The 14,548-nt window shown below is 25.1% G+C and overlaps 2 protein-coding genes and 1 long non-coding RNA gene across 6 annotated transcripts in view; 1 reads left to right on the plus strand and 2 right to left on the minus strand.

Annotated features, from left to right (window-relative positions):
* The window catches only part of LOC142330220 (corticotropin-releasing factor-binding protein), a 395,376-nt gene extending 381,865 nt beyond the window's left edge, over nt 1-13,511 (minus strand). The window contains exon 1 of the mRNA XM_075375367.1: nt 13,380-13,511. Coding sequence (XP_075231482.1) covers nt 13,380-13,484 — 105 coding nt within the window. The 5' untranslated portion in view covers nt 13,485-13,511. The remainder of the gene's footprint in view (nt 1-13,379) is intronic.
* Nucleotides 1-13,519, plus strand: part of LOC142330221 (uncharacterized) — a 373,896-nt gene extending 360,377 nt beyond the window's left edge. For all 4 annotated transcript variants that reach the window (XR_012757732.1, XR_012757735.1, XR_012757734.1 and 1 more), the window contains one exon: nt 13,383-13,519. This is a non-coding gene — a long non-coding RNA (uncharacterized LOC142330221). The remainder of the gene's footprint in view (nt 1-13,382) is intronic.
* LOC142330056 (cytochrome b-like) lies at nt 1,925-4,909 on the minus strand. Its single transcript, XM_075375085.1, is given in 1 exon segment — nt 1,925-4,909. A coding segment is annotated over 1 exon segment (807 nt). The 5' UTR covers nt 4,522-4,909; the 3' UTR covers nt 1,925-3,714.
* Nucleotides 13,520-14,548: the final 1,029 nt, after the last annotated feature.

Here is a 14,548-nt window from a genome sequence, read left to right on the forward strand (position 1 = left end):
TTCTTATTTCAATTAGGTAATGTTAGGGGTAGCTTTATCTAATATTTTTGTGGCTTTGAATATCAACTTTTAAGTTCACTTTTTATTAATTTAATTACTGTTTCTTATTTCAATTAGGTAATGTTAGGGGTAGCTTTATCTAATATTTTCATTTAAATTATTAGCTTATGATTTTATTAACTGTTTTAAGCTATAATTAATTTAACTTCAGTTAGGGGTAGCTTGAAGTTATGTTTTTACAGGGGAGAAGATCCTTTTTTAAATGTAATTTATTTGGTTTTTTGTTTGTAAAATTTCATTTAAGGTTCCTTTAAAATATTATTTTAAAAAAAATTTGATTTTTGTTTTAAAATTTGGCTTTAAATTTATAACGCATGTAAATTTTTGTTAGGTTAAATATCCTTAATGGTTTATTTTTATTTTCAGTGTTAAGGTTTTTTAATTTAATTTTTTAATTTAAGTTATATTTTTTAGAACCAAAAAATGTTGTGCCAGCATTTGCGGTTATTCCTCAGGTTCAAGTTAATTTTTTTAGAATTTAGTCTTATTTAGTTTTAATATTTTGTATTTAGGTGAAATTTATATAATAAATTTTTTTTTTTCTATGTAAGTTTGAGTTTAAACCAGGATTAGATACCCTGTTATTCTTAATTAGTAATTTTTTTCTAAGGTAGTATATTTTTTATAATTGAAATTTAATAGATCTGGCGGTTTTTAAATCTTTTTAGAGGAACCTGTAATTTAAATGATATTCCACGATTTTTTGTACCTTTTTTTTCTTGTATATCTCTGTCGTTGAGTGTAACGAAAGTTTATTTTCTTTTTCTTTTTTAAGATTTATGTTAGGTCAAGATGCAGTTATAAGAAGGTTATTATGGGTTACATTAATTTTTGTTTTTTGATTTTTTAATTTGATTAAATCTGAATTTGGATTTAATAGTAATTTTTTTTAATAAAATTTTTGAATTTTGCTCTTAATTATGTACATATCGCCCGTCACTCTCATAAATTGAGATAAGTCGTAACAAAGTAGATGTACTGGAAAGTGTATCTAGAATCGGACTTTGGTTTATTCTTATTTACAATAAGATTTATTACTGTTCAATTCAGTTGAGTCTGATAGGTTTTTTTTTTTTTTTTTTTTTTTTTTTTTTTTTTAAAAAAAAATTTTTTTGTGTCTTTCTTTTTTTTTATTTGATTTTTTTTAATTTAGTTAATTGTACAGTGTTGGATAATTAAATTTTATTTTAGAATAATAATTTTTTTTAGTACCTTTTGTATCAGGGTTAATTAATTTTTTAAATTTATTTTTTTTTCCCGAATAGTGAAGATCTATCTTAATCTGTATTTTATTGTGGAATAATTATTTATAAGTTTGGGATTGTTTTGATATGAAATTCATTTCTTTTTATATCTGGTTATCTGGTAAATTGATTCAATCGAGAATTTCTTTTTGTTAATTTTATTTTTTTTTTTCATTTTGAAATTTTATATTAAGGTGGATAAGCTCTTTTTTATGTATATAATTTATTTTTTTTCTTTTTCTTGTTGGATTAGAATCTTTCATCATTTAAAGTTCGTTGTAGATTAAAATATTCTTTTTTTTTATATTTATTTTTTTACTGGATTTAAATTAATTTTTTTATTTTTAATTATGATTAAATTAGTAGATTTAAAAATTTCATTTATGAATTAGGCAAGAAATAATTTCGCCTGTTTATCAAAAACATGTCCTTTTGTAATTTATTTAAGGTTTGACCTGCTCAATGATTTAAATAGCCGCAGTATTTTGACTGTGCTAAGGTAGCATAATAATTAGTCTTTTAATTGAGGTCTGGAATGAATGGTTTGACGAAAATTATACTTTATTTTTGTAATTTAATTTGAATTTTATTTTTAAGTTAAAAAGCTTGAATTTTAAAGAGGGACGATAAGACCCTATAGATCTTTATTTTATTTTTGATTTTTTTTTTTTAGTTTATTTTTAAAATTTTTATGAATTAAATTTTGTTGGGGTGACAAATAAAATTTTAATCTTTATTTTTTTTTTACATTTTTTTATGTCTGTTTGATCCTTTATTTTGATTAAAAGATTAAGATACCTTAGGGATAACAGCGTTATAAATCTGGAGAGTTCTTATTGATAGATTTGTTTGCGACCTCGATGTTGGATTAAAAGTTTCTGTGGGGTAGGTTTTACAGTTTTAGGTCTGTTCGACCTTTAAAATTTTACATGATCTGAGTTCAAGCCGGCGTGAGCCAGGTTGGTTTCTATCTTCTTTAAATTTATTCTGATTGGTACGAAAGGATTTTTGGTAATATAATAATTTATTTACTAATTTGGCAGATTTAAGTGCTTTAAATTTAGAATTTAATAATGTATTTTTACAGTTAGTAAATGTTTATTCTTAGTTCTTTTTTTTTATTTATTTTTGTTCTTTTGGGTGTTGCTTTTTTTACTTTATTTGAACGTAGGGTTTTGGGTTATATTCAATTTCGTAGGGGTCCTAATAGGGTTGGTTTGTTTGGTTTATTACAGCCTTTTAGAGATGCTTTAAGGTTATTTAGAAGGGAATTTTATTTTCTTGTCTTTGGAAATTATTTAATTTATTTTTTTGTACCTATTTTGGGTCTTTCCGTTTCTTTAATTTTTTGATTAATATTTCCTTTTAGTTTTAATTTTGTAGGATTTTCTTATTGTCTTTTTTTTTTTTTTTTGTTCTGGTTTAGGGGTTTATTTTATTATAATTGCCGGTTGATCATCTAATTCTGTTTATTCTTTATTGGGTTGTATACGTAGAATTTCTCAAAGAATTTCTTATGAAGTTGTTTTTTTTTTAGTTATTTTTTGTTTTATTTTATATTGTGAGTCTTTTAATCTAAATTATTTTTGTTATTTTCAGTTTGATGTTTGATTTATTTTTTTTTCTTTTCCTTTATTTATAATTTTTCTTTCTTGTATTTTAGCTGAAACTAATCGTTCTCCTTTTGATTTTTCTGAGGGTGAGTCAGAATTAGTTTCTGGATTTAATGTTGAATATAGATCATTTAGATTTTCTTTATTTTTTTTGTCTGAATATAGAAATATGATATTTATGAGATTTTTTACTTGTTTAGTGTTTTTAGGGGGTGATTGTATAAATTTTTTTTTTTTTATTAAGGTTGTGTTTCTTATTTATTTTTTTGTATGGGTTCGTGGTTCCTTTCCTCGTTATCGTTATGATAAGTTGATATATATATGTTGAAGGAGTTATTTGCCTGTTACTTTAAATTATATTTTGGTTTTTATTTTTTTTAGGATTTTTTTGTTTTTCATTATTTTAAGGTGAAAAAAAAGTTAATAGTATTTTATACTTTTCTATAATTTCAAGTTATATTGCTTTTAGCTTATTAACTTGAAATTTACAATTTATCTCATATTTTTGTAGACATGGGATGGATAATAAAGAATGAGAAGTAAATTGTGGTCAAGATTTGACCTGTAATAATGTATGGTTCTTCTACTGGTCGTGCTCCAATTCATGTAAGTAGAATAAATGTATTTACTATGATTCAAAATATTATTTTATTTATTGGGTAGAATGATCTTGTTTGAAATTTTATTTTTATTGAAAATGGTATTGATATAATAATTAGAATTGATATTATTAGTGCTACTACTCCTCCCAGTTTTCTAGGGATTGATCGTAGAATTGCGTATGCGAATAAAAAGTATCATTCTGGTTGAATGTGTGGGGGTGTTCTTAGTGGGTTTGCTGGAGTAAAATTTTCTGGGTCTATAGTTAGGAATGGGTTTAAATTAATTATTATTGTAAAAATAATTATTGTTATTGCTATTCCTAAGATGTCCTTTGTTGTAAAGTATGGGTGGAATGGGATTTTGTCAATGTTGTTTTTTATTCCTAGTGGATTAGATGATCCGGATTCATGCAGGAATATTAAATGTAGTATTACTATTATTGATAATATGAATGGTAAAATAAAGTGGAATGTAAAGAATCGATTAAGTGTGGGGTTGTCTACAGCGAATCCTCCTCATACTCATTGTACTACTATTTCTCCTATATAAGGAATTGCTGAAATTAAATTAGTAATTACTGTTGCTCCTCAGAAGGATATTTGACCTCATGGTAGTACATATCCTATAAATGCTGTTGCCATTAATGTTAAAAGAATTAATGATCCTGATATTCATGTTTTTTTTAATTTAAATGATCCATAATATATTCCTCGTCCTGTGTGTATAAAGATTAGAATAAAGAATAGTGATGCACCATTTGCGTGGATGTTTCGAATTATTCATCCGTAATTTACCTCTCGGGTAATGTGTACAATTCTTTTAAAGGCTTTATCAATTCTTGGTGAATAATGTATTGCTAGAAATAGTCCTGAGATAATTTGAATTATTAAGCATATTCCTAAAAGTGATCCAAAGTTTCATCATAATGAAATATTTGATGGTCTTGGTAAATCAATTAAGAATGAATTGATTGGTCTTGATTTACGTATAGATTTAAACATAAGTTTTTTTAAGTGGTCCTTCAAATGTTCTTACGATGTTATTTACTGAGATTATTGTAATAATTAGGATAAATATTATTGTAATTGTAATGTTTATTTTATATATTCTAAAAAATTTTCTTGTTGATTTTTCTTCAGTTAATTCGGTTATTATTTCTTTTATTTCATTGAGTTTAGTAGTTATTTCTGTTGTTGGGTCTATGTTTCTAATAACAATAGAGGTTAATATTACTAGTGTTCATATTAAAAAAATTTTTTTTCTTGGTTTGAATTTTTCATTTGATGCGATTCTTGATATGTATATAAATATAATTATTAGTCCTCCTACTGTTGTTAAAAATATAATATAGAGATATCATGATGATTTAATTGTTATTGAATTATTTCTGTACATCGTATACATATATATATATATATATATATACACTGAAATTTGGGAACACAAACTTAAATCCTTTAGTTTTTTTAAACCCTTGGGATTTTAAAATCCTCGGGAGAATTTTAGGTAAATTTTTAAACGTATAATAAATATTACCGGTATTTTTGGAATAATTATTTTCAAAAACGTAGATGTTTCATCTCTACTGGAATTAAACATTTGTTTTGAAAAATAATTTTTTACTTCTTATTACTTTAAGAGGAAAACGTTCACTTTTTAATATTTTATACTTAAGGAAAACATTATTGATAGATATTAAAATATTAGATTTTTCGTTCTCATTACCCAGTATGTTTTAATTATTGTTTTAATTTCACTTTTAATCAATATATTTTTTTTTTCTAAAGAAATCTCTTAAGATACCAAATAAGCCTTATACTGTTTGTGAGACGAGACAATTAATGAGTTTTCCTTTGGGAGTTTCCCACTTATTTACAGAATATTTGGTTTATCATCTATTCTCCCGCTTAAGGTTGAGTGAGTGAGAATGCTTTCTTAATAATAGTTTAGTGTCTAAAGGTTACTCATTCTAGATTTTAATTTTTTTATCTCTTCCAGTCTTGATATCTTTTTATTACCTCTTTTTTATTTTCATATTTTTATTTAACCCAGGCGTTTTTAATCACAATGATACGTAATAAGCAAACGTATTGTTAATAAACAATAATGTTTATTAATAAGCAAAGATAATTTCCGTAATGACTCCTAAGGAATATTTTAACAAAACTTTCAGCTTTTTATCTATTGAGGAAATAGAAGAATTAGTAGACGTTATCTAGTTTAAATGTGCATGTGAAATTATGTATATATATTTTGATATATTTTTTTGTCTTCAATCATTTGACTGGTTTGATGCAGCTCTCCAAGATTCCCTGTCTAGTGCTAGTCCTTTCATTTCGGTATACCCCGTACATCCTACATCCCTAAAAATATTTTTTACATATTCCAAACGTTACCTTCCCGCACAATTTTTTCTTCTACCTGTCCCTCCAATATTAAAGTGGCTATTCCAAGGTGCCTTAATATGTGACCTATAAGAAATTATATAGAATAAATTTTGTGTACTTTAATACATTTTCCACATTTGATTTTCCAAGTTCGGTGCCAAGATCTTTGCTGTTTTAATTTTCCTTACAGACTACGTTTAAGTATTAGTCTCTCTCTCTCTCTCTCTATATATATATATATATATATATACTCGCGCGCGCGCGCGCACGCGTGTGTATATATATATGTAAAAGAACATGCTGTGAGTGATCCATAATCAATGCCCGACAAAAACTACTGAATTTTGAAGGAAAGTATTGATGGAATTTTTTATAGCTAAACATTCTTCTTATGGTCTAAGTGCACACTAAGGAAGAATTTTTTGAAATTTTGAGTTTAAATGGTTAAAATGAAATTTACTTTTATTTTTTTTTTAATTTATCGCTAACAAATAAAGATATCAGGTGGATTATTGGTGTGTGTAATTTTCATGTGAATATCTAAAAAACGATTTCTAGATTTTTTGATAGTTGACCTTGAAAACGGTGAAGAAAGATAAAAACTTTCTAGAGTAAAAATTGATTTTGATTTTTTTTTTTTAAACTCGGCTGTATTTTTTAATTTCTCAGTAACAAATAAAAATATCAGTTTGATTTTGTGCGGGTAATCTTCATGTGAATATCTAAAAACAAATTTCTAGTTTTTTCTTTAAATTCAAAGTTTAAAGGATTAAAACGAGGTAACATTAAATTTTATTTTAATTTTTTAATTTCTCTGTTATAAATGAAGATATCAACTTGTTTATTGGTGTATAAATAGGTATAGCCTCCTAGCTAGACGGGGAAGGGCGAACCAAGCGAGCTCTGACCAACTAAACATCCTCTGACCGCGACAAGGATTCTAGTTTTATATAAAATTACGAATAATATCCTATTAAATCTTATTTAAGTCAAACTCCTTATTCCTGTCAAACTCTTATTTCAGAATAAGATTAAATGGTTTTTTATTTGGAATTAAGAATTTTTCCTTTAAACGTATTTAATAATAAGATAATTTTAATTATAATTCATAAATTCAATAATTTTTTTACCACATATGAGATCGGTTGTTAAAAAATTTTACAAACGTTTTTCTTCAGTTTAAAATACATCAGGCAGGTATGTTGTGGTTGGTTAACTAACCGGATTAGTCTAGTGGTGAACGCGTCTTCCCAAATCAGCTGATTTGGAAGTCGAGAGTTCTAGCGTTCAAGTCCTTGTAAAGTCAGTTATTTTTACACGGATTTGAATAATAGATCCGTGGATACCGGTGTTGTTTGGTGAGGTTGGGTTTCAATTCACCACACATCTCAGGAATGGTCCGAACTGAGACTGTACAAGACTACTTCACTTCATTTACACTCATACATATCATCCTCTGAAGTATTATCTGAAAGGTAATTATCGAAGGCTAAACAGGAAAAAGAAAAGGTATGTTGTGGTTGAAGTTATTTTATTTCGTCCATATACCTTTTTTTATATGCATATAGTAAAGTAAAAATTAATTTTTAAAAGTATATTTGTTTTTTATTTTAATTTATTTCATATACCAGTTTGTTGAGAAATAAATTTTCAACTCAACTTTTTTTATAAATTTTTTTATTTTAGTTAGTTTATTGGCGATTTAAAAAAGTTTATAGTTCTCCCAAGATTAAAAATGAATTTTTTGACAGTTACTTATTGGGTCGATAATAATCCGTATGCAGTTTTGAGATGAATTTTTAATATTATTCAACCAAAGTACACTTAAAAAACCACAAATTTTGATACGTAATTTTCATCTACGTAACAAATTCAGTAGAGTATTAATGTGCATTTATTATAACAGAATAGTCAAAATCTTTCCGTAGCATATTCTTGGAAATAAAAGGTTTCAAGAACTGTTTATATTACATTTTATTTTGTTTTACCTGAAAAATTTATTTCTAAAACAGTCTGCTTTGTCATGAAATCTCTGAATGTAACTAGACTATGTATTGCATACGATACGTACTGAAATATACTATTATATTGGTAAAGCAATATATATACATCTACCAGGTAATTTCGTCTGACGTCTTGACGTTTATCCTACTATTCAAGAAAGTATAGTTTGTTTATCAAGTGTTCTATAATTTTATACAATCCTCACCAATTTATATGAACATATATCAAACGATTAATCTTAATCGTACGAATTATCAATCGTGAGACTGAGATGAATTAATAAGTTAGTATACAAAAGTAATAAGGAATACAAAATGGCGGAATAATGAATTTGATATTTTCTTCAATGTAATAAACCTCTATTCTGAGTAACTAATCGAGTGAAATATCAAGAAAAAGTGTTTGATGAGGGCATTTCAACTATATGGCATCTTTAAATAAGTTAACACTATTACTTGTATAAAATTTTAATTTATTTTTTAAAGTTATAACACTTAAAAAAGAGCTATTAATTTTTAAAATGAAAAATGAAAATATTTTTAAAGAATAGATAATATATGAACAACGTTAATAAATTAATAAATATACAATTTAGTATGAAAAAACAATAAATTTATATTGAATTATATGAAATCAATTCAAAAATCCCTTTCGGCACGCCGGAAGGCTTTCACCGGTGCTAAGCAGGGGATAAAAAATATTTTCACCTTAAAGTTAAGAAAAACTTCAAATTTACTCAATACGAAAATGGTTGCATGTGAAAAAAGTTTCACATGTTTAGCATACAACAAGCCCCATCTTCTTAAAATTTCAGCAACATTTTGGTCATTCCTTACCGTAAGAGTTGGTCACATCAAAAATCACTCAAAAGTTTTAGGTGATGTTTAGAGGACTAATGACCATTTTTAACCGATTCGGCACTGTGCTTATTACGGGAGGTATGGTTTTTTTTTCTTCAAAATCCCATTTCCTCTAACCCCTTGGCCCATGGTTGGTGATATCAAAAAACTTTACTTATATAAGTTTTAGGCTCTTATCCAAAGAATAGTAAGAACCTTAAAGGAATTCGATATTTTACTACTAAAGCGAAATTTTGTTTTTTTTTTCGAAAAAGCCCTCCCTCATTTTCACCCCCATGGTTCGATTTTGATCGTTAACGAACTGGACCGAGATTTTGGGATGAGTTATTTTTAAGGAACAATTTGAAAATGATTGGCGCAAAATTACAGCAGTTATCGTGTTCACAAGAAAGTGAATTATAAATATATATATATATATATATATATATATATTATATATATATAAACATTTGAGCTGACGGTGGTTTTGGGGTCTTGGGAATGTAAAACGCGAAGATATGTCAAAATTTTCCGGAAGTCGAATCATGGTACCCATTACAATAGGTAGCTTATGAAATCTACCTAAAAGAACTCAATAACAAATAATATCGAAAGCTTTTTCAATTTTACTTTTAATTATCTGTAAATTTGGATGGATCGAACTAGTTGTAAATTTGGTAATAATGTAAAAAAATAAAAACTTAACGAAAAAATAACCGTAGCTGAGTAGATAGCGTCTCGGCATTTCTCGTGGAGATCCCGGGTTTGAATCCCGGTCAGGCATGACATCTTTTCACACACAACCAATTTCCACTGGACTAAAGTTCGTAATTGATTCCCACTCTTTCATAACAAATATATTTATATTTATTTTTTAAATTTATTGTTTAAAAATTTGGAACAAGCATTAAAATCGCTAAATAAATAAATATTTGTACTAATCCATACATAGTAATACATATATAGGTCACGACATTATAAGATTAATTATAAATATAAAAACAAATTTCGTGGTAAAAATAGATGTACTTAAATACAGACGCATGAAATCTTGAAAATATATTAAATATAAAAGATTTGATTTGGACCCGACATGACTTCCTTATGTGACTATTACATTGCATAGACTTATTTTTTTTAAATGAAACGTACATAAAATTTTATTTCATTAATAACTTCTGATATTTTTTCATATGTTTTTTTATTGTTATTGTGAATTATTATTTATCGTAAAATCTTTTTAACAATCAGAGGTTAATAATTATTAATAAATCAATACATTGAAATTGAAAAAAAAAAAAATTAAAAAAAGAAGGAGGTGAAGTCTGATTCGAACCGATGTGCTTTCCCCTTTTAAGATCCAAATATTTCAATAATTAAAATTTCATTTGGCTGTAACTCTGGAACCAATGAAAATAAGTACCAGAATAATACAAAATAAATAAGTACCATAAGATTTTTTAAGGGGTAGATTTGTACTCTTAAAAAATAGTGTACGACAGTGGCTCAACCACATAACCACTGCCAGTCTTATTGTATCTGCGACGAGACTGTCTACATCTGTCTCTTGGTTACTTCACTAAAAAACATAAAATTAAAATCATTTACCGTGAAGGGAAACGCAAGTAAATGTCGCGAGCGAACGAAGGTGGGGGATGCTATACTACCATCCCAACAAGCCTAAATATTATATATATATATATATAGTTTACTTATTATAAAACAATCAATATATAAAACAAATTTTAGTTATTCATCCGAACTGATTAAGTGTTATTACTCGTTATATTCAACAAGAGTGTTAATTTTTGATTACATATTGACGATCTGTATCGAAAAGTAATTATTCATCTATTTTAAAATGTATGAAATTTGTGTTAAAATAACAAATGAAATATTTCCGGATAATTCTACCGCCAAAACTAATTGTAGAATATGAATTGAAAAAGAAAAAAGAAATTAATACCTGCAAATAATATTAAATATTTAATATTTGAGCATTTTATGTAAATATATTTAATATAATTATAAATGTCATTTATACAATTTGAATACTCATGCTGTTAATTATATTTTACAAATTTTAATTATATTTCGATTGGCGATCAACATTTCATTAGACGTTAATTAAATTTAGGCGAGTAGTATATTTTAGTGAGTGTTGCGTTTTCTATCATTCAAATTGAAAACTATAAATAATTTTTTTCTAAACTAATATATTTTGACTTGGATGTACACAATTTTTTATTCTTTATTTATTTTAATGTTATTTTAATTATCTTCTGATAAAGAAGATTCTATGAAAAATATACATATATTATTTAGATAAATTAATTATGAAATTACTTTGTAAATATAATGAGAATTACTTCTAAAATCGTTTTTAATAAATTAAATAATCAAAATATTAATAAATTTTATTATAAATTACATAACTTAAAAATTTAATTAAAATTAAAATAAATTTAATTAAATTTTGACAATAGTTTTAAAAATAAACTTCGAAATTATTTCGAGGTAAAAATAAAAATAAAAATATTCAACTATTTTTACAAGTGAAATAAAAACTCAAATTAATAAACATGATTCAGTAAAGTATTAGTTCAAAAAGATAAAATTTGGAAAAATTTATTTTTAAAATAGAATTTTTTGAAATTCGTATAATTTTGGTTTTGAGAATCGTATAAAAATAATTTGGTTTTCTATTTTTTTTTCTTTTTAAAATACAAGTTATCATTTAGTTTCATATTAAAGATTTATAATTGACTTACTGTTTAAAAGAAAAAAAAAATTGTATATGTAACATTAATGTATTTTGATAATTTAGTAAAAAAGATCGACTGTGAAATTATATAACAGTTTTCTATAACAGTATTCATCCTTCTACTAATTTTATTTTCTTCTACATTTTTGTACATATTCTATAATCATCATATTTTATGATCTATTTATTTATTTTTTCTTCTAATTGTTTAAAGCTATACATCTAATAATAATATTGTTATATAAAGATAAAGATATGTATTATAGAAAAATAAAATTAAATAGAAAAAATAAACGCTTAACAGAAATTAATTCTTTAACTACAAATTTATTTTTATAAAATCATTATAATTTTTTTTTTACATAAATCAATTAATTAAAAAAAAATGTAAAAGTATACCCTAAAATATAATAATAATGACTTCAATTCACAGCGAGCACTACAAAAATTCTTTTCCCATAAAGCTGAAACTTACAAACTAAAAATACAACTAAATGTTTATAATCTAATTTGAAAGAAAAAAATAAGCTAACATTATAGTACATATCACTTTAGCTCTTCGGCTGGACCGACTTATTTTTTTAATTTTGTTTTTTAATAATGAATATAAGTTTTTACGTTGAATGACAGAAAATAATTTTTGTTTCGTGTCTTTTTAACCGTAAAAACGAGAGTGGGCTATTAATTTAAATAGGATTCATCCTTTTTTTTGTTATATTTTTTATATTTATTACCACTACTTTAGGTATTATTCGTGAAAAAGAATTTATTTTAATTTGAAAATTAGAATATGAAATTTAACAGCTGAAATTTTTTTTCAATTTTATTAATAGTTATACGACTGTAAAGCTTTCGTATAATAACATTTTTTCTTTATTAAGTTAAATTTCTGAAAAATTTAGAATTTTTTCCTACTACTACTATTTGATAATAAGTGTTAGTTATATACAATAAATATTTTATCTGAAAACAATAAATAAATACTATATTCAGGATAAAAAGTATTATTAATTTTATTTATTGTCAAAAAATAAATTAATTTAAAAAATATATACTTTAAAAGTGTATAAAGTAAAAAAAAAAGAAAATTAATTGAATTTAATTTTAACCGAATTATATGACAAAAAACTTCATAAACTACAGAATTGATGATACTACTGGTATCATAATTTTACCATACGCTATTTTTTTAATTGTTCTAAAAAAAATATACATTAAAATAATTTATAAATCGAAAAAATACTGTAATCCTTGATAATAATCTTATTAATAAAAGATTTAACTTTTTACATTTTCAAGTAAAGTAGTAAAATTTTAATCAGTAAATTAATTAATACAAATTTTAATAATATTATAAATCAGCTTTAATTTTTTTTTTTTTTAAATCGCATTGAGCAGCCTTACGTATTATAAAAAATAATACTTTTATTTTATCATATTCATGTATTTCCCGAAATATATTATAAACATAAACATTAACGATTACTGATTTTCCTAGAGTCTTGAAATAGAAATATGCTTAAGAAAAAAACACAAAAATAAGGAAGAAAAATGTAAGGTACCCCATTAAAATGAAATATTAGAACTGATCGACAGAAAACTGTATTTATCAATCCCATAAATACATTAAATATATTATTTTATATATTATCAGAAGTATTATATATATATATATACTTTTTTTTCATATAATACTATTTTTTTGAAACAATAAGTTAAACATAAGTAAAAAATTGAACTAAATATATTATTTTATGCCAGTTTTAGATACATTAAAAATTATACAAATAATTATTTATAAATAGGTATAGTAAAAAAAAAAAATTAAAGAATACATAAATTTAATTATTATTTGTTTTAATTACCAGGGAGATGTCAAGAGGATTAGCAAGCAGCTCCCTGTTGAGAGCGGCGAGTGCCAAGTTGGCTGCTGTGCAAGCGATCAGCAACAAGGGTAGTACCGGCGACATGACGGGGAGGACTGTGAATTTGACGGTGCGTTACAACCCTACTTATAATGTAACCCACCACCTGTTGACTGATCCCCCACCATTATTCCTAACTTCTCTCACATGCGCTTATATACTATCCGTTCCTCTCATCTACATAATAATGTTTTACGTAAATTTCATTAATTAAATTATAACTTTAATGTTCATATATTAAAATAGGACTTTATGAAAGATTTTTTAGAATTTTTTTTTTTTTTATTTTTTTTTTAATGTGTTTGTTATCTGATTACTATCTTATCTGTTATTTAATTGGATAAGCAAAAAAAGAACAACAAGCAGTTTTTTCTTATAATGATTATGAAACCCACATTGATACAAAAAAAAACTCCACACAAAAACATTACATTAGAAAATTATTTTTTCTAGTATATAAATTATAAAAAAGGTTTTGGCAAAAGAGCTTTAAGATATTTAAAAATACATAAGTATAAAAAATTTGTTAAAAATTGAAAAAGAAATTTGTATATAAGCATTTTGCTACATAAGCTTGAAACTTTTGTGTGGAATGTGCAAATAGAATTTTGTAGTGTTTGAAAAATGCCACGGGAATATGACCTGAATTCGAACCCGAAACCTCCAGATGAAAGAAGATTGAGACGCTATAATAAATATTTTTGTTCCACTATGCTAGAACACCTACCTGTATATGTTATGTTGAGTATCATAATGGTAATACTGTTTTAGGTGACCTGACATGAGTCACAAAATCACTCCCAAAAATAACATAGCCATATTTAAGAATATCAAGCATCCCATGTGACTTACTAAATAAAGTGAGGAGTAAAGTAGTATCACATACTTATTCTCTTCACTAAGCTAAATATGCAGTTGCATTTCAGTATGCCGAACTTCTAAAATGAGGTATTATTATTCTGTTCTACAATTGACCTTTATTCTTTACACCAAGGATTGGATGTGTAAACATCATAACTATCAAAATAAGCAACCTAGAGTGATGTTTCATGTATCTCATGTATTTTACATGTGTTGCAGTCATAAGAAATACTGAAACAGGTAGTGAA

This window comes from Lycorma delicatula, chromosome 9 (genome assembly GCF_047948215.1).
Source record: "Lycorma delicatula isolate Av1 chromosome 9, ASM4794821v1, whole genome shotgun sequence".
Taxonomy (NCBI): Eukaryota; Metazoa; Arthropoda; class Insecta; order Hemiptera; family Fulgoridae; genus Lycorma; species Lycorma delicatula.